We start from the raw sequence: 19,489 nt of genomic DNA, 5'->3' as shown, positions 1-19,489 counted from the left end.
CTTGGTTTGAGAACTGCCCTGCAAAGTTGGGAGACGGGCAAATTTCAATGGATAATCCAGTTTTGGTTCCCGTATGGGTAGTTTCTCATTCAAATACAAAGTCGAAATCTCTCCCATCCTTACCTGCAAACCAGAGGCTCACACGGACACACACAGCCCCCCCCCCCCCGGGGCAGCTGCTAATAATAAATGAAAACCAAGCACAAAAGGGTCAATCAAATGCTAAACGTAGTCTTGTTTGGCCCTAAGAGAACAGCAAGAATACCCAGAAGAAATGTGGTCATGAATGTTGTGCAGAAGAAGGAGTCACTACCACAGGAGATTATCTTTTTAAAAAGGATCTTTGTTTTAGAAACATCTAAGGGGAGTGACCTTACGGGTCATCTAGTCTCAGTGCAGAATCTTCCACTCCCGGATGCAACTACACGCTCCCTGAGAGATGTCAGCCCAGCCCTTACAACATCCCTGTGATGTTGCCTGGAATCATCATATTGCAGATTTGAATGCTGAGAAAAGGCTTCCTTATAGAAGACCGTAGGTGAGTTTACAGCTAAGGAGACGTTTATCTCGGAGCCAGGGTCTTAGGACTTTATAGCGCACTCAGTTCCATTCACTACAGGATAAAAGCTGGCTCACAACTCAACACACCAGGCACTAACAGAGCTAAAACACAGTGGTAGCAGGCACACACACAAACACACACACACACCTTTCAATCCCTGACCCAACATTGCAAAATCCCACTAGAGTCCCCTATAGCAAATCCAATTTGCAAATAACTATAAATTGTGAATTTGTATCTGTCACAAACCTGGAGTCTTTCAATGAGTGAGGTTCTTCCTTAAGTTGGCTGCGATGGTTTGAAGAATCTGAGTACATTCTTGATATCTGAGGGAGGAAGCCAGCGGCTTGTCTGCTGCCTTTGAGCTTTTTTTCATTCTGTCTGATTTTTTTTATTGTGTGCGTGTGTGTGTGTGTGTGTAAGATTCCGTGCCCAGATGTCAGAACTGCTGATTGTTTGCGCGGGGAAGCAAGAGTTTTCAGGGTCTACAATCAATAAGGGGAAAAAATGCAAAATAATAATAATAATAATGCATGAAACATCAGCAATACAGTGCAAAATATAGTCTCTCTTATCGCTCACCCTGCAGAATATCTCCAGACCTCTTCAAAGTAGCTTCTTAGACAGCCAACCTGAAAGCCTATGTGGTTGATTCTTCCAGGGGTGCAAAGGGTCTAGGTTCATAAAGGGTCTGGGTTCATAAACTTTAGAGTCTATGCCCTAAGGGGAAATAACCAGTGCCGGATTTACGTATAAGCTAAACAAGCTATAGCTAAGGGCCCCACTCTCTCGGGGACCCCAAAAAGGGCCGGCTCTAAGGGAAGGTTGGGTGCGCCCGCCCACCAGCTGCGGCAAGAAACGGGGCGGGGGGAGCACCGGAGCGATCTCCGCACCACGGCACCCGGGCGCCCGACATGCTTAAGACGGCCCTGCCCCCAAATAATTTAAAGGGGGGGGGAACTGGATGTACACTTCCAAAATATAAGATAAAAAACAAATAAAATAAAACCTAAATACAGCAACAGTGTTTTGTGTTGTGTATGGACCTATGAGGTCCATAAATTACCATATAGCATATATTCAACACAAAAAAACAGCGACAATTTGTTGTTGACAAAGGACAGCTGGACATATAAAGGGCCCCATTACCTTCAGTAGCTTAGGGCCTAAATCCAGCCCTGGGAATAACTGCAGAGGATTGCTTACCCAAGTTCACCAATACACTGCAAAACATCTAAATAAATAAAAATAAACAAAGGGGGAAGATATGAAGATTGACACACACACCCTAAGAAGATATTCAGCCCTTCACTATTTTAAAGTGGCTTTCTCTATTATTATTTTTGCCAACCTATCAGGGTGTTGAGTTTCTGTATTCCAGCATTGTACTGAGGCTATCCTGTACTGTAGTTCCTTGGCAATACTGCTGCTTGACATGTTTCCTCTTAAACCAGCTTCAATCCGAAAGGAAAACTTAAGCCATGTTCACTTTGCAGCTAAGCTCTGCATGTGCAGAGGACAGCTTCATGAATTTGAAGCAGGGTTGCAGAGGCAGGGAAACCAAACAGGTAAGGCACAGTGGGCGATGACCTCCTTGCCCCCTCTCTGGTGGGCACAGCACCATGCAAATGCAACTTGAAATGCGGTGGGAAGGGGGGACGATCCGGCTATGCCTTAAGCCACTAATGTGTACTTAAAAGGTAAAGGGTAAAGGCAAAGGGACCCCTGACCATCAGGTCCAGTCGTGACCGACTCTGGGGTTGCGCGCTCATCTCGCATTATTGGCCGAGGGAGCCGGCGTATAACTTCCAGCTCATGTGGCCAGCATGACAAAGCCGCTTCTGGCAAACCAGAGCAGCACATGGAAATGCCGTTTACCTTCCTGCTGTAGCGGTTCCTATTTATCTACTTGCATTTTGACGTGCTTTCGAACTGCTAGGTTCGCAGGAGCTGGGACCAAGCAACAGGAGCTCACCCCGTCACAGGGATTCGAACCGCCGACCTTCTGATCAGCAAATCCTAGGCTCAGTGGTTTAACCACAGCGCCACCTGGGTCCCTATATAATGTGTACTTAGCCTTAGCAAATAATTCTGTGGTGTGACCCATGAACAGAATAATCTACATTCTCTGAATATTTAAGAGACTAGTGAGGAGACAGGCAGTTAGGTCGTGAATCCAAAGCAGTCTTCTTCTTCTTCTTCTTCTTCTTCTTCTTCTTCTTCTTCTTCTTCTTCTTCTTCTTCTTCTATCACTCGCAGCTGAATAAGATTATCTTCCATGAACACGGTCTTAACAGTGAGTCCGTAAGTGACTGTGGAGGCCAATTCTGGATCCGCATGTCCTTCCACAGTGGGGACATAGGCTGCGGGAGTTCATCACGGTGAGGGTCTGCCAGACATGCCTTCTTCGTAGCACGTTTCTCCCTTTCGTCCTGAGTTTGAGTGTCTTCAAAGCCCATGATGCCTTTGGTAAAGGCTGTTCTCCAGTTGGAGTGCTTGCAGGCCATTGTTTCCCAGTTGTCGGTGTTTATACTACATTTTTAAAAATTTGCCTTGAGATAGTCTTTAAACCTTCTTTGTTGACTTTCCATTCTTAAGTTAGGAGTAGAGTAGTTGCTTTGGAAGATAATAATCAGGCATCCACACAACATGACCAGATCAACGAAGTTGATGTTTTTTTTTTTTTTTTTTTTTTTTTTTTTTTTTTTTTTTATTATTATAGAAAACTTTATTATATACAGTCAATACCATAAAATGAGTAATACATCTAATAGTTACATTGTTCTTATTCCGTTCTCACCCGATTATATCCCCTCAAATCCCTCCCCCCCCCTAACCCACCCGTTGACTTCACAACCGTTTCTAAACTCATCCCACTATTCCTTTTGGTTGTTCTGCATACCTTACTTTACGGTTTTGTGATGTTACATAATTTCATTTAAATTTTCTTTATATCCTTGTTTGCTAGCTTTATTTATTAAAGAGCCCTTTAAATATCCAAAAAAATTTGTGGAATTTCTAACTTTTTTTGCAAATAATTTAGAAATGGTTTCCAATTACTTTTGGATTCTTTGTTTTTTTTACTACTGATTTCATCGTGTTTTATCGCCAAATTATAATAGTTAAGAAGTTTTCCTTGCCATTCTTCTTTGCTGGGGGCGCTAGTGGTTTTCCAGTTTTTTGCAATTAGTATTCTCGCAGCGGCTACCGCATAGCTGACACAGCATCTATCACTGGGTTTGATATCATTGGGCATCATCCCCAAAAGGAATAGTTTCGGGCATTTCTTAAATGAGTACTTCAACATTTTCTTTAATTCCTTATAAATCGAATCCCAATACACCCTGATTATCTTACAATTCCACCACATATGTATGTTAGTTCCTACTTCTTGGTTGCATTTCCAGCAGATGTTGCTTGACCCCGGGTAGAATCTGGCCATTTTAATTGGTGTAATATACCATCTGCTTTGCATCTTTAATATATTTTCTCTCAAATCGTAATTTGGTGTGAAATAAAGATCTCTTTTCCAAAGACTTTCCCAATCCTTCATTATTATTGGTTGTCCTATGTCTTGGCTCCATTTTATCATATAATCTTTGGTCATTTCCTCCTCTGTTTTCCATTTTAAAATGATTTGATATAAATTTGATATAAATTTATCTTTATTCACCAATAATATTTCTTCTAATTTGGATGGTTCTTTATTAAATCCTATTTTTCTGTCAATTTGTAGCCTTTGATTTATTTGAAAATATTCTAGCCAAGTGTTTAATAATCCCCTTATTTCCGAATATTCTTTTATCTGCCAATTCCCGTCTTTTTGAATTAATAACTCTTTGTATGTCGGCCAATTTGATTCCATGTTCCTTCTCCTCACCGCAACTACCTCTAATGGTGAAATCCACCAGGGTGTATTGGGCTCGAAATATCTTCTATATTTCTGCCATGTTAAGTATAGCGATTTTCGAATGATGTTATACATGAAAGTATTCCTTTTAACTATTTTTTCCTTTAACATATAATGATGCCAGCCGAATCCCAGCCCTTGTCCCTCCAGGTCTAATAGGTCAGTATCTTTAAGTTGAATCCATTCTTTAATCCACCATATCGCTGCCGCGTCATGGTAACTTTCTAAATCTGGTAGACCATACCCCCCTCTCTGTCTAGAATCTATCATAATTTTGTATCTTACTCTAGGTTTCTTTCCGTTCCAAACAAATTTAGCGATGTCCTTTTTCCAATCTTTGAATATTTTTTTCTGATCCCCTAATATAGGTAAATTTTGAAACAAATAATTCATCTTTGAGGTCACAAACATTTTAATTGCTGATATTCTCCCCAATATAGACAATTTCAACTTGTTCCATACCTCTAGCTTTTGTTTGATTGTTTTCCAAATCTCCTTATAATTTTCTTGTATTAAGTCGATTCCTTTTACAGTTGTTTGAATTCCCAGGTATTTTATTTTTTTTACTATTTTTAGTCCAGTTTTTTCTTGAAGTTCTATTTTTTCTTTCCCCTCCAAATTTTTCACTAAGAGTTTTGATTTTTCAAGATTTATTTTAAAGCCAGCTAGGTCTCCAAATTCTCTTATCTTTTCCATTGCTGCGGGGATGCCCTCGACAGGGTCTTCAGTAGTTACTATTACATCATCGGCAAACGCTTTTACTTTAAATTTTTTCCTTCCAATTACAATTCCTTTAATTTTCTCTTCTTCTCTTATATTTTTTAATAGAATTTCTAAAGTAATTATAAAAAGAATTGGAGATAGGGGGCATCCCTGTCTGGTGCCCCTCATAATGTTAAATTTGTCTGTTAATTTGCCATTTATAGATATTCTGGCTTCTTGCGTTTTATATATTGCCTTGATTGCGTTATCCATTTTCTTTCCTAAATTTAAACTATCTAATGTTTTTGTCATAAAAAGCCATGATACCCTATCGAAGGCTTTTTCCGCATCAATGGAAAGAAGGGCTGCTTTTTTATCTCTTCTGTCCTCTAAACATTCCAGGATATTTACCACTGTTCTGATATTATCTTTAGCATATCTTCCCTTTATGAACCCTACCTGATCTTTATGAATAATTTCTTCAAGAATATTATTTAATCTTTTCACTATTATTTTAGTAAAAATTTTATAATCACTATTTAGGAGTGAAATTGGTCTATAGTTGCCTGGGATATCCAAATCTGCTTGTGGCTTCGGTATTAATGTTATCTGAGCTTCTTTCCATGATTGAGGTGTACTACCTCTCTGGAGAATCAAATTCATTAAATCTTTTAACGGATTTAATAATGCTTCTTGTAGCTCCTTATAAAATTCTATTGGGAGCCCATCCGGGCCTGGGGTTTTCCCTTTTTTCATATCTTTAATTGCATTTGTTATTTCCAAGATTGTTATTTCATTGTTTAATTGGCTTAATTTTTCTTTTGAGATCTTTGGTAATTTATATTTCTTTAGAAAATCGTCAATTTGTTGGGGGGAATTTTCTTCTTTTTGATATAAAATTTCATAATATTTTTGAAAGATTTTTAAAATTTCTTCGGTTTTATATATATAATTTCCTTCTGATTTAATTCTATTTATTATTTTTTCATTTTTCCTTTTTTTTATTTGCCAAATTAATAATTTGCCAGGTTTGTTGGCCCATTCAAAGTTTTTATATTTCCAATATTGCAATTGTCGTTCCAATTCTTGATCAATTAGATTTTCAAATTGCATTCTCAATATTTTAACTTCTTGTTCTAACGTTTTATTATACTTTTTATATAGAAGGTTTTGCTTTTTCTTTATCTCTAGCAAGAGTTTTTCTTTGTTTTGTTCTCTGACTTTTGTAATTTTGGCCCCTTGTGCAATAAAATAACCCCGCATTACCGCCTTTGCTGCATCCCAAACAACTAGTGGGTCAACTCCACTATTATTATTAAGTTTGAAATAAGTTTGAAATTATTAAGTTTGAAATGGGAGGTGTGCAGAGAGAAGAAACACATTGGTGCACCTGCCTCAGCACAACCGGGCGCCTTCATTTGTCCCGCCTGCAGCAAAACATCTCTCTCCCTTATTGGACTTTACAGTCACAGCAGGCACTGTAACTCTTCAACGGGTTGACTTCATCCCCAAAGGTGCACTCTTCTATTGTCTCCCAAGAGAGATGGGTACCAGCAACAACTCAAAAAGGAGGACAGCCCCAGTCCATCAGGTAATGCTTCCTATGATTTTGTCTCTTCCCATTTCATTTAGTGCAGAGAGCTTAAGAAGAACCTGCTGTGGATCAAGTCAATGGTCCACCGAGTCCAGCATCCTGTTCTCTCAGTGGCAGAGGTTGCCAGTGTGGGGCTCAAGGGTGGCAGTGTACTCACCAGAACCTCTTATGGTGCTCACACAATGTACAAGAGGTGCTTTGCTGTTTCTGCTCAGTTCCAATTTGCACTGTCTCAGCCGTTCCTACATTGAACATGCCCATTCAAACATATCCGCATTCCACCGAATGCCCTCCCATCCATTCTGAAAAGGAAGTGTGGTGATATCTGCTGTTGGTGCCTTTCCCCCCATTGAAGGGGAAGGTGATGTAGGGGGGAGGATGCCCATACTGTTTTCTGGCCCTGGACCTTTTCCTTATCTGTGTCCTTGGCCCCCACAGCAACCATTTTGTTTTATGTCACACACGCCAGCAGCCAGTTTGTGATGGACATCCATCAAAGGCAGATTTGACATCCATCAGTCAATACAACTGAGCTCGATAGACCAATGACCTGACCCCGTAAGGTCCTGTTGGGGACTTTGTTAGCAATAGGTGTTATTCCTAGCCAGTTGTGCCCTCCCACACCCAATCTGTGGATTCACATCACTCTTCCTGACGCCTCTCCACCCTTCATCATCACGACATATTTCTCAATATGAATGGCAAGCCAAACTGGATTGCAAGAGCCTGTTCCTTTAACGTGAAATAACCACCTAATTAACTTCAATTGCTTAATTAACTTCAATTGGAGAAACTGCTTAGGGCTTCGAGGAGTAGAGGATGCTTCAATGCAGAACGAAGTTGGCCAGAATAATATCATTTTGATCAGTCTGGAGTAGACATACATCCGTCTCAAACTCAAGCACCAACAAGCCCCGAGTGGATTGCTTTGAACATTTTATGACAAAAAAAGTTGCTACGGTTCATAACCATCACTTTTCTTGGCAGAGAGGTGTATGGTGTGGGAAATATGATATGCAGAATTTGTTATAAAATCAAGTAATCAAGGTCTTATTTGTTTTAGAGAGCAAATGGGAGATCCTTTGAGCATGCTATCATGGAAGATGTTAGCAGGGGCAGCTACAGAGAGAGCAAGAAAATTTGATCTCCATCTTCAAATATCTGAATGGCTGTCACAAGGAAAATGGACCAAGCTTGCTTTCTCCTGCTCCAGAGGGTAGGACCTGAACTAACACCAGTTAGAAAGGAAACTGCCGTCTGCAGATAGATCTGAACCAATGGATTCAAGTTACAAGAAGAGAGATTCTGACTAAATATCAGGAAGAACTTTCTGACAGTGGAACGGACTCCCTCAAAAGGTGGTGGAATCTCCTTCCTTGGAGGTTTTTAAATGAAAGTTGGATGGTGATGATTATTATTATATTTATTAAATTTCATCCAAAGGTCACAGGTCGGCTTACCACAAAAAGAACACCCCCCCCAAAAAAAGAAACAAAAGTAAACCAATTATCCTCCTCCCACAGACAAATTTAAAAGGCCATAGATTGTTTAATCAGCCAAACACCTGGTTGAAGAGAAATGTTTTTTGCCTGGTGCCTAAAGATATGTAATTAATGCGCCAGGCAAGCCTCCCTGGGGAGAGCATTCCACACAGAGGGAGGCACTGCAGAAAAGGCCCTGTTCTTGTGTTGCCTCACTTTGGACCTCTTGTGGATGAGATGCACAAAGAAGAGCCTCAGATGGTGATCACAGAGTCTGGGTCAGTTCATATGAGAAGTGGTCCTTGAGTTGTTGTGGCCCTGAGCCATTTAAGGTTTAAGGAATTAATCGGCAGCCAGTGTAGCCGGCCCAGGATCAGCGTCATATGCTCAGACCCAGGGCCGGATTTAGGTTTGATGAGGCCCTAAGCTACTGAAGGTAATGGGGCCCTTTATATGTCCAGCTGTCCTTTGTCAACAACAAAATGTCGCAGTTTTTTGTGTTGAATATATGCTATATGGTAATTTATGGACCTAATAGGTATCTAAAGCCATTTGCACATGTTTCCATGCAACTGGTCCATGCAGAATGTAGGCAACCTATATATAGAAATGAGCAAACCAGGGATATTTTAGGGAGCAGGCTAACAGGCAGGGCCCATGACTCACATCATAGGAGCCTACACAACACAAGACACTGTTGCTGTATGTAGGTTTTATTTTATTTCTTTTTTTATCTTATATTTTGGAAATGTACATCACTTTTTTCCTTTAATTTTTTGGGGGGCCCACAAGAGAGTGGGGCCCTAAGTTATAGCTTGTTTAGCTTATACGTAAATCTGGCACTGCTCAGACCATCCAATCGTGGTAAGCAACCTGGCTGCCCAATCCTGCACCAGCCGAAGTTTCTGAACCACCTTCAGAGGCAAAACATCATGCCACCTGCTGGAGGCACTTTAGCTGCTATTGCATTGCAGGGGCTTGGACTACATAAACCTTGAAGTAACTCCCAACTGTACCATTCTATGAGTCTTAGGTAGATTGCAAGCCTTTCAATGGGTGATGCAGCAGTTGGGGGACAGTGGTTGGGGTTACATTCTGCCTAGCAGCTGTGTGCATCCTCCAGATGTTTTGGAGGGCATCCTGATGCTATACAACAGCGGTACCCAACATGGTGTCTTCCAGAAGTTGCTGCCCCACAAGTCCCACTATCCCTGTGACCACTGGTCATGCTGGCTGTGGCTTGATGGAAGTCACATTGTGGATCCTTGGCTTATTGACCCATAAAGTGGAAAGCAAAAGTCCTGTGATTTGGGGGGGGGGGGTAATCTTATTTATTTACTTATTTGCACATTCATTACTAACACTTTCATTTAAAATATATATCAAGGCAGTATATAACATATAATAAGCAAAAAAAAAGCCATTGTAAAAACATCACTAAAACATCAATAAATACTATTGGCTAAAAATTCATGTTGCAAAGGCCTGTCTAAACAATCCAGTTTTTAAAAGGTTGTGAAAGGGAGGGGTGGTTCCTTGTGAATCTCTACTGGCACGGAGTTCCAGAGGGCAAGAGCTGCTCCTCTAAGGGCTTGATCTCTAGTGAAAGCCAGTTGAACCTCAAGGGTATAGGGAAACACATGAAGTTCCCCATCAGTGAATGAGGTGCAGGAATCAAGCAATCTTCAAAGTACTTGGGGTCCAAGTGGGCTTTGTGAAATGGGCAACCTGTGCAGTGATTTTGCAGTCCAGACGTAAGCGTCTCATGACTCCGGTCTTCCAATGTTGCTCACCTGAGCCTTGGTGCTGAGGTGAAATCCAAAAGGCCCCTGTGTTGTTTCTTAATAGCCCTAGTGGGAGCAGGTATTTTTGCCTAGGCTAGCCCAGGAATTCCTCTGCAGCTTGTATTTCCCCCTTCATAACCCAAATATTCAAAATTCCTATATTTATTAATTTCTATAACACTATAACTAGCTGCCAAGATGTATCCTCTCCCTAGCAAGGTGTGGGTTACTTTGGGGTTGATAGGGGGTGGTGATTTCTGTTAAGAAAGCTGATGAAGAACAACCATACAGTGGCAGGTTTATGTTTAGCAACATCTCTTATTACTGTACTATGATGAGTCACATGTTCTGAAAGCTACTTCCCACCTTTCTTTAGTCTGCCCCTTCCACTGTCTGGCCACCTCAATCTGAGCAACTGACAACAATAGCAACACTAGTTTTTCATTGTGCACCAAGAAGTTCAGTCAAAGAGCAATGTCAATGTGGCGTCTGGGACCAAAGTCCGCTGCTTATAAAGGTAAAGGTAAAGGTAAAGGGACCCCTGACCATTAGGTCCAGTCGTGACCGACTCTGGGGTTGCGCGCTCATCTCGCATTATTGGCCGAGGGAGCTGGCGTATAGTTTCCAGGTCATGTGGCTAGCATGACAAAGCCACTTCTGGCGAACCAGAGCAGCACACAGAAACGACGTTTACCTTCCCGCTGTAGCGGTTCCTATTTATCTACTTGCATTTTGACGTGCTTTCGAACTGCTAGGTTGGCAGGAGCTGGGACCAAGCAACAGGAGCTCACCCCGTTGCAGGGATTCGAACCGCTGACCTTCTGATCAGCAAGCCCTAGGCTCAGTGGTTTTAACCCACAGAGCCACCTGGGTCCCTCATACTCTGCTTATACCAGAGACTAATTCAAGCATCCAAATCCAGAATCGGTTAACTGGTGCATCTCCACCATATGTGAATAAGGGTTCCCATTTCCTCACATCCATGCTAGCAGCTTGGGGGTCCTAATCAAATGAGAGAGCCTCACTGGGGTCCAGCGCCACCACAGGAGCAAGAGAACTCAGTAAAATCTTGCAGTGCAATTTAGAGTGAAAACTTGAAGCAGGTACCCTCCCCCCCTCTCTCTCACACACACACACCCAGTTCTGGACCTTTTCTCCAGCCTCATTCCTATTGCCTTTTAAGACCTTGCAGGAACAGGTGAAAAGGCCCAACCCAAGACATGAGGAAGAAGCTGGGGGGAGGGGAGAAAGAGAGAGGAGGAGGAAAATGAGGTTGGAGGAAAGGTCCAGAACTGGGGGGGTGTGTGAGAAGGGGGGTCCCTGCTTCAAGTTTTCACTCTAAATTGCACTGCAGGATTTTACTGAGTTCTCTTGAACACTCCTTTCTTAAAATTAATGCTTTTGTCACAGATTCCGTAAAAGCTGTGCAAAGCTTAAGGCAGAAGCTGGCTTTGCACAGAGCCACTTGGCTAGTGCCAGTGATGTCAACAAGAACCATCAGCACTCCAAATCATTATGTACTGTTTAGAAATCAATTTTCTGTCCATGGAGGGCTAACATGGGAAATATGAATGGTTCTAAGACATGGGATCTTTGATAAACCAAAAGGCAGGAAGGCTTTCCAAAGCTTGGCGGAGGTGTGAGACTGGTCTCCGGACCTGGATCCAATTGGTTGGCATGCCAAGTCTATCATTGAAATGGTGAAACTGGGAACAAGATGGGCTTGCTCTCTGCCCAAGGGGGGCAGCTGCAGTTTCTCTTGTTAAATTATGCCCATCTTCAAGCTGCCTTGTTTCTTGGGGATTGCAAGTCAAGTCAGGCCAGGCACTAGCATTTTCCTCCCAGGAGCCATTAAGAATCCCCCCCCCCTTGCCTCCACCCCAAACGCTTTTGCTTAGTGCAGCTATTATAACATCTGCTCAAAACGGGAAATGACGCTCGATCATTACCCAGCAGAAGATCTTTGGGCATGAATTTTTAACAAGCGCTCCTTTCAAGTTCCTGAAAAGGCCCTTCATGAAAATTCAGCAGGCCTCGAACTCTGAGAGGCAGGGAAGGGTCACAGGCTCTGAGTCGGTGGTGTCAAGTGGAATTTCCTATTCATCAGGGTGTGGCAGGCAATCCTGCCTAAAGGCAGTGGGGAATCTGGGCATAGTGAGGCATTGAGGAGCAAGACATGAGGAAGAAGCTGGGGGAGGGGAGAAAGAGAGAGAGAATGGAGGAAAATGAAGAAAACTAATCTAATGTGCATCACAAATTTGTTGTTTTTTAACCTAGAGGGCCTAAAATCCCAAACTCTTCTGTTAAGGCTTTTCCACACTAACCATTCCACCGCTCTTTCTAAGCACAGTCTGCTCTTTAAAGCTCCGTGTCTGAGCATCCTTTTTTCTCTGGAATTTTCCCCACGGAAACCTGCTCTTTAAAGCTCAATCGGAGCAAACAATTCAGGAGAACCTGAATTCGCATTTGCTCCGATTGAGCACTGAAGAGTAGGTTTTTGTGAGGAAAGCTCCGTAGCAAAAAATTGAATGCTCGGACCTGTGCCTGGAAAGAGCAGGGCAAAAAGTCATAGAAGATTTTAAAGTTGGAAGGGACCAGGAAGGTCATCTAGTCCAATCCTCTGCAATGCAGGAATCTTTTGCCCAACATGGGGCTTGAACCCACAATCCTGAGATGAAGAGCCTCATGCTGTACCGACTGAGCTATACCAGGGCCCAGCTGCTAAATGTGGATAAGTCCTTGGTCCTACCATGACTCCAGAACCAACTGTACAAAGTTATATTCCCTCTAATGAAGTGTGAGGGAAATCACCATTGCCCTGATTGACAATTACTTTCAAAAAAACAAACCCCCAGGGAGAACACACAGCGCTTAGAGAATTAACCCAAATAAATAAATAAATGAAAATGAGCAAAGTAGAATTTTTGAGACACCTCAGCAAAAAAAAAAATATAGTTTTCTTCTTCACAAAACCCTTTAAAAGCTATTATGGGTTGAGGTGGTGTTCAAACCTCAATTGAGGAGCTGGATCGTAAGCCTCCATGCCAAGTTGCATTGAGATCACACATGCTCCAGGGAAATATCACTTACAGTGTTGACGTTCTTAATCTCTCCCCTGAGCTGTGATGGTCTGGGTCTTTGAAAGGCTTCTCCCCCCCCCCCCAAGGGCTGAACTAGTGTGCAAGTCGTGCCTGTACCTTGTTTAATCCCAGTCTCTCACGACTCCAGGGGCAAATAATCTTGCAAACAGAACATTCATTTTCCCCATCAACACTATTGCACTAAAGTGGCACAGGTGTCATATAGAGGAGGGTGAAAGGTTGTTTTCTGCTGCTCCAGAGAAGCGGACACGGAGCAATGGATTCAAACTACAAGAAAGAAGATTTCACCTAAACATTAGGAAGAACTTCCTGACAGTAAGAGCTGTTCGGCAGTGGAATTTGCTGCCAAGAAGTGTGGTGGAGTCTCCTTCTTTGGAGGTTTTTAAGCAGAGGCTTGACAGCTATATGTCAAGAATGCTTTGATGGTGTTTCCTGCTTGGCAGGGGGTTGGACTGGATGGCCCTTGTGGTCTCTACCAACTCTATGATTCTATCATTCTAGGTGGAAGAACACTTAGCCTCTAAATAAGATTTTAAAAAACCACAACCCAAAACATACTTTTTGATCATGCATTTTAGACAATGATTGCATTGCAATTATTGCATTGCAAATGTTTTTCCTACTGTGAAATAGACTTCCACTTGCATAACAGAACCTTCCCTTCCTCTCCTGCAGCCAACTGCCCCCCATGTGCCCTCAAAATCTGCTGAGGGTTGGAGGACCCTCTGGACAGGGGCGGAGGAAGGTGGGGGCAGACTGCCCTGGGTGTCTTTGCTGAGGGGGGGTGACATTTGGCAGTTGCGGGCGGGCGGTGCACCGAATGGCCACCATCGGCAGCTCGCTCTGCTCCTGTGAGCAGCTTGCTCCGCCCCTGGCTGCAGAGTGTGCATGCCACTCTGTGCACCCAAGCGGCTATTCCGCGCCTGGGAGGGTACCCTCCGCACCCCACCCCCCTCGGGAGCACAGGCTCCTCTGCTGCCTCTGGAGCATATTTTGAAGGTGTGACAGGGGACGGAGGGGCAGGACTCTGCAAGCTTAGCATTGGGTACAACCCAAAGTTGTGAGGTATAGACACACATAGTCAGTTTGGGCCAGGCTGATGTTTCCTTTCTTAAGTTTAAATGACAGCCACAAAAACAGGACAGATAAGCCGTGTGTGTGTGTGCATGCACACATGTGCATATGAGAGAGCTGTGTGTTGCTCACCCTCATCGATGTCACAGTCGCGACAGAAGTGGTATGCTTGACATCCACAACCACATTCCAGACAGTGCTGATATGGTTGTATATACCGCAAAACACCCGGGAAAGAAAGCACATTTCGCCAATGACAAAATATTGTGAATCGAGTACAGTTGTACCTTGGAAGTCAAACGGAATCCGTTCTGGAAGTCCGTTCGACTTCCAAAATGTTCAGAAACCAAAGCACGGCTTCTGATTGGCTGCAGGAAGCTCCTACAGCCAATCGGAAGCCCCGCCGGGCGTTTGGCTTCCAAAAGAACGTTCAAAAACTGGAACACTCACTTCCAGGTTTTGATCGTTTGGGAGCCAATTTGTTCGGGAGCCAAGGCGTTTGAGATCCAAGGTACGACTGTACCGAGAATATTTCTTGCAAACTGTGAACAAATGTAAAAAAAAAAACATCTGTAGGTAAAAAGTCAAAAGACCCCTGGGTGGTTAAGTCCAGTCAAAGGCAACTATGGGGTGCAGCGCTCAGCTCACTTTTAGGCCGAGGGAGCCGGCGTTTGTCCACAGCTTACCTTCCAAGTCCCGGACTGTAGAATCCAGGACCGGCAGCCGTGTGACACCGGAAGTTGCGTCGACGTAACTTCCGGTGTTGCTTTGCCCTTCTATGGGCACCAAAAATGGCCGCCACCGGCTTCGAAAGTCGCTTGTATGCATGTCAGGAAGTGCGTCGACGCAACTTCCAGTGTCGCTCCGCCCATCTATGGGCACCAAAAATGGTCGCCGCCGACACCGGAAGTCGCGTCTATGCACTTCCGGACATGCGTAGATGTGACTTTTGAAGCTGGCGGCGGCCATTTTTGGTGCCCATAGAAGGGCAAATCGGAAAGAAAAAAATGGCCGCCGGCAGGAGAAAATAACAGAAAAAAATGGGAGACAAAGTGATACGGGGGACCACCGGGAAAAGGGAAGTAAAAACCGGGGTTTCCCGGGGAAAACGGGGTACTTGGCAGCTATGGTCCACAGACAGCTTTCCGGGTCATGTGGCCAGCATGACTAAACTGCTACTGGCGCAACGGAACACTGTGACGAGTGCCAGAGCGCACAGAAGCGCTGTTTACCTTCCCGCCGCAGCAGTACCTATTTATCTTCTTGCACTGGTGTGCTTTCGAGCTGCTAGGTTGGCAGGAGCTGGGACAGAGCAATGGAAGCTCATTCCATTGTGTGGATTCAAACTGCCAACCTTCTGATTGGCAAGACCAAGCAGCACAGTGGTTTAGACCACACACCCCAACACACAACAAATGAGTAAGACCTCTGGTGTTTTTTGTGCAGAAGAAGAAGAGGGGGGGTACCACTATCAAGTGTGCAGACAGAGCACCCTAGAATTCATGTTTTTTTGGAAGGCCGAAGAAGCCACTGTCAGCTTTATATGTAGAGAAAAGGCAGGGGGACATGCCTGCACATCAGCAGTACTGTAAAAATGTTTCCGAGGCAGGCAGCATGGATGTTGTTAGGAAAACATTCTTAAAGAAACAGATAAAAGTTCCTGGAAGCTTTAAAGAGGGTTCCAGAATTTTCTTTAGTGTTTAGGAGTGACACTCTAGGCTTGATTGATGTCAGCTGGGGGTGCAAATAAAGGGAGGAAGAAGCAGGCTGCAATTCACACGCTGACAACAAGGTTAGAAATAAGACAATGTGTGCTGCTGTGTTTTGCTGCGTCAGGATTGTTAATTACTGGACTGATATTATACCGTGCTGGAGAGATAAAGAAAGAATGCTGACCTTTAAAGCCCTCAATGGCTTTAGCCCTGTATACCTGAAGGAGCGTCTCCACCCCAATCGTTCTGCCTGGACACTGAGGTCCAGCTCCGAGGGCCTTCTGGCGGTTCCCTCCCTGCGAGAAGCGAAGTTACAGGGTTACAGGGAACCAGGCAGAGGGCCTTCTCGGTAGTGACGCTGATCCTGTGGAACGCCCTCCCCCCCAACATGTGTCAAGGAAATAAACAACTATATGACTTTTAGAAGACATCTGAAGGCAGCCCTGTACAGGGAAATGTTTAATGTTTGACCGCTTTTTAAAATTATTATTAAAATTCTATTGGGAGCCGCTCAGAGTGGCTGGGGAAACCCAGCCAGATGATCAGGGTATAAATAAATTATTATTATTATTATTATTATTATTATTATTATCTGTTCTAGTGAGCAAATTGCTCTTTTCTCTAAGATAGGCAGAGGCACTGTGAGAAACAGGAGGATGCTGCTGAGCTTTGGCAACATTCGTATGGCGTTAAGAAGCGGTTTGGATGAGCTTTTGGGTATTACTCTGTTAAAAAAGGATCCCGACTCTCCTTTTCTCCATGTGAATAGACTCCTCAGGTTTTCAAAACCCAGTTCTTCAAAAAAAAAACACAAAAAACTGCCTTGGCATCTTAAGATATGCTCCACCTCCTTATTAGTCAGTTGGCATAAGAGGAAACGTTGAACCCCTTCTGGGTTTAGAGGATTCACTTAGATCGATCGTCTTATCTGCAGCTCGTGAAATAGGATTGGTGGCCTCAGGCAAGGAGTTGAGGGTTTGTGGAAAAGGAAGTCAACATATGGCCTTTTCACTCATTCAGTGGCTTCCATAATCTCCAGCACAAGAGTTCGAGGTCCGGTCATGATGAGGCTGCTAATGGTCTGATAGTCCAGATGTAAGACATACATCCCGTTCACAGAATAGACAAACTGGCAGACCTAAAGGGAGGCGAAAGGAGAAGTTACACTACATTTTTCTTAAAAGTGAATTTTTAGGGGATCTCAATCAGGTGGAACACCTGTGGGAGTGTCCAGAGCTGTGAAAAGCCAGGTGGGTATGGTGGTAATAAAATAATAATAATAATAATAATAATAATAATAATAATAATAATAATAATATCACAAAAAGCAGGGAGATTTCATACTTATCCGGAGAAGCCACCAAACTCTGTCAGAAGTGAAATCAGAAGTCTTGCGCATGCAAAATCTTATACACATACCTAACCTGACAGAAGCAGTCTTTTGAGAAGCTCCTTAGTTCCAAAAAGACCACACAAAGTTTGCATTTGTCTAAGCCTCTCCCTCCCTTCTCCAAAAAAAAAGCCTCGAAGCAGCAAAGCCATCAGCTCCCCTCATTCCAAAGGAGCTGATCCTTAAGGAGCAGCTCAAAACCCATATATTTTTGGTTCAGTGCTCTCAGGTGGCACTCATCGCCTTTCGTGCTCGAGTAGACAGAGAGGATTTGCTTGTCGAATTCGGTCAGCTACTTTCCCCACAATCAGCCGACAACTCATCCATCAGCTTCCAGGTGCTGCAATGAGGCTCCTTCCCCCCCAGCTTTGCACAACAGCCAAACCATCTCAAATACAGGCAGCTTTTAGTCCCCATTCTGACTAGTGCTGGTCCAAAAGTTCTCAGAATAACTTTCAGCCAAAAGAATGGGAGGTTGTGGGGTTGGTGGCTGCATGCCTCTGAAGACTGGCTTCTGGGGAGCACGCTGTGGCATTCAGCTCCTGCTGAGGGGCTTCCTATAGAGTCACAGAATTGTAGAGTTGGAAGGGACCCTGAGAATCATCTCATCCAACCCCCTACGATGCAGGAATATGCATCTGTCTCATATGGGGACCATAGCTGCCAAGTCTCCCGCTGAAAAATGTGGTATCAGCAGCGGCGCGGCACTGGAAGTAGCTTCTACACATGTCTGGACATGCGTAGAAGCAACTTCCAGTGCCGCTCTGCCCGATTTCCGGTGCCCAGGCATGGGCGGACATGCGTAGAAGCGACTTCCAGTGCCGCGCTACCCATGTCTGGGCACCGGAAATCGGGCAGCGCCAGCACCCAAAATGGAGCCTCTTCCAGGTAGGAAATCCGGGGGATTTCCGGGATTTTTTTTCCATTCGGGAGTACAGTGGGAAACGGATTAAAATCCGGGGGGTTTCCCATGAAAAACGGGAGACTTGGCAGCTATGATGGGGATCAAACCTGCAACCTTGGTGTTACAGCATCACACTCTAAAACTGAGCTACCCAGGCTGATGTATAGGGACCTGCTTGACTAGATAAAACTGGTACCTTCATGCCAGCAGCTGCAGCCGGTCCTCCTGGATCCACAGCCTGGATGTGGCATGGCTGACCTCCACGGACCACAAATCCCCAGCCAACTGCATCGCCCACTATCTGCAAAGAAAGAGGAACGGCATTTGCAATTGTTCTTTCTTTCTTTCTTTCTTTCTTTCTTTCTTTCTTTCTTTCTTTCTTTCTTTCTTTCTTTCTTTCTTTCTTTCTTTCTTTCTTTTTACACCCCAGTGTTGCAAAAATGCTCAGCCTTGGGCAAAAGCAAAGGTGACATTCTTCTTTCTTTTCTTTTTACAACTCCGCCATTCGGCAGTTTGTTGGGGGAGAAACACAAATGAAAGCAGCAGGTCCAGAGCTATGCACCGAGTTGGTTACGTTTAAATTAAAGTTGTATGTACAATGGATTCAAACAAGTGAACAGAAATGGTCGATTGCATTAAAAATAAAAGATGGGCAAGACTGCCTGGTTCTTGCTCTTGAGTGAACACAGAGACCAAGCTAGTCATTTTAGTCTGATGTGGCAGAACTCAACGTCCCGTTAAACTGCTTTCTGAATTCCTCTGACTTTGCGCACGTGTCCAAGGACGGAAGCTCAAATTAGAAGCGTATTGGAGGGGAGGGGGGAGGAGAGAAATGCCATCTCTCAAAGGGCTTCGCCTGATTGAAACAAGCAAATGAAAAAGCAGCAACAAAGAGGTGGTACAGGAAAGAGAGGAAACTAACCATGAAAACAACAAAAAGATGTACCCAGAAGACTCGGGGAGTTGAAGGACAGGGCAAGTTCAGAAGGGGAGAAATGGCATGCTAGGAAGAGAATAGGATGTCCTTCCTAGCCAGTTTGAAAATTAAAAAAAATCAAACACCACATTCTGATGGCTCAGTGATAGAGCACACGTTTTGCCTGTAAAAGGTCCTGGGTCGAAACTCTGGCATCTAAAGATGAGGGAGCAGAGGTGATGGGAAAGACCCTGGAGATCTGCTACCGAGCAGATCATTACACAAACTTGGGCCCAGTGTATATGGCAGCTTCACATGACCTTTCCACTCTCCATCTTGCCCCCTTTGCAGAGTGACGC

The 19,489-nt window shown here is 43.9% G+C and overlaps 2 protein-coding genes across 2 annotated transcripts in view; both read right to left on the bottom strand.

Moving 5' to 3' along the window:
- Positions 1 to 867, bottom strand: part of COL20A1 (collagen type XX alpha 1 chain) — a 109,987-nt gene extending 109,120 nt beyond the window's left edge. Inside the window, exon 1 of the mRNA XM_060277347.2 lies at positions 812 to 867. The gene's annotated coding sequence lies outside the window, so the exon portion shown is untranslated. The remainder of the gene's footprint in view (positions 1 to 811) is intronic.
- A 15,481-nt stretch (positions 868 to 16,348) lies between these two features.
- LOC118089417 (DEP domain-containing mTOR-interacting protein) overlaps positions 16,349 to 19,489 on the bottom strand; it is a 29,871-nt gene continuing 26,730 nt past the window's right edge. Inside the window, exons 8-9 of the mRNA XM_060277523.2 lie at positions 18,411 to 18,515; positions 16,349 to 17,058 (exon numbers count right to left, since the gene is read on the bottom strand). Coding sequence (XP_060133506.2) covers positions 16,933 to 17,058; positions 18,411 to 18,515 — 231 coding nt within the window. The 3' untranslated portion in view covers positions 16,349 to 16,932. The remainder of the gene's footprint in view (positions 17,059 to 18,410; positions 18,516 to 19,489) is intronic.

The sequence above is a fragment of the Zootoca vivipara genome, chromosome 7, assembly GCF_965207765.1.
Source record: "Zootoca vivipara chromosome 7, rZooViv2.hap1.1, whole genome shotgun sequence".
Lineage (NCBI taxonomy): Eukaryota > Metazoa > Chordata > Lepidosauria > Squamata > Lacertidae > Zootoca > Zootoca vivipara.
The sequence above is the reverse complement of the archived record's forward strand: the minus strand, read 5'-3'. Positions and strand labels throughout refer to the sequence as shown.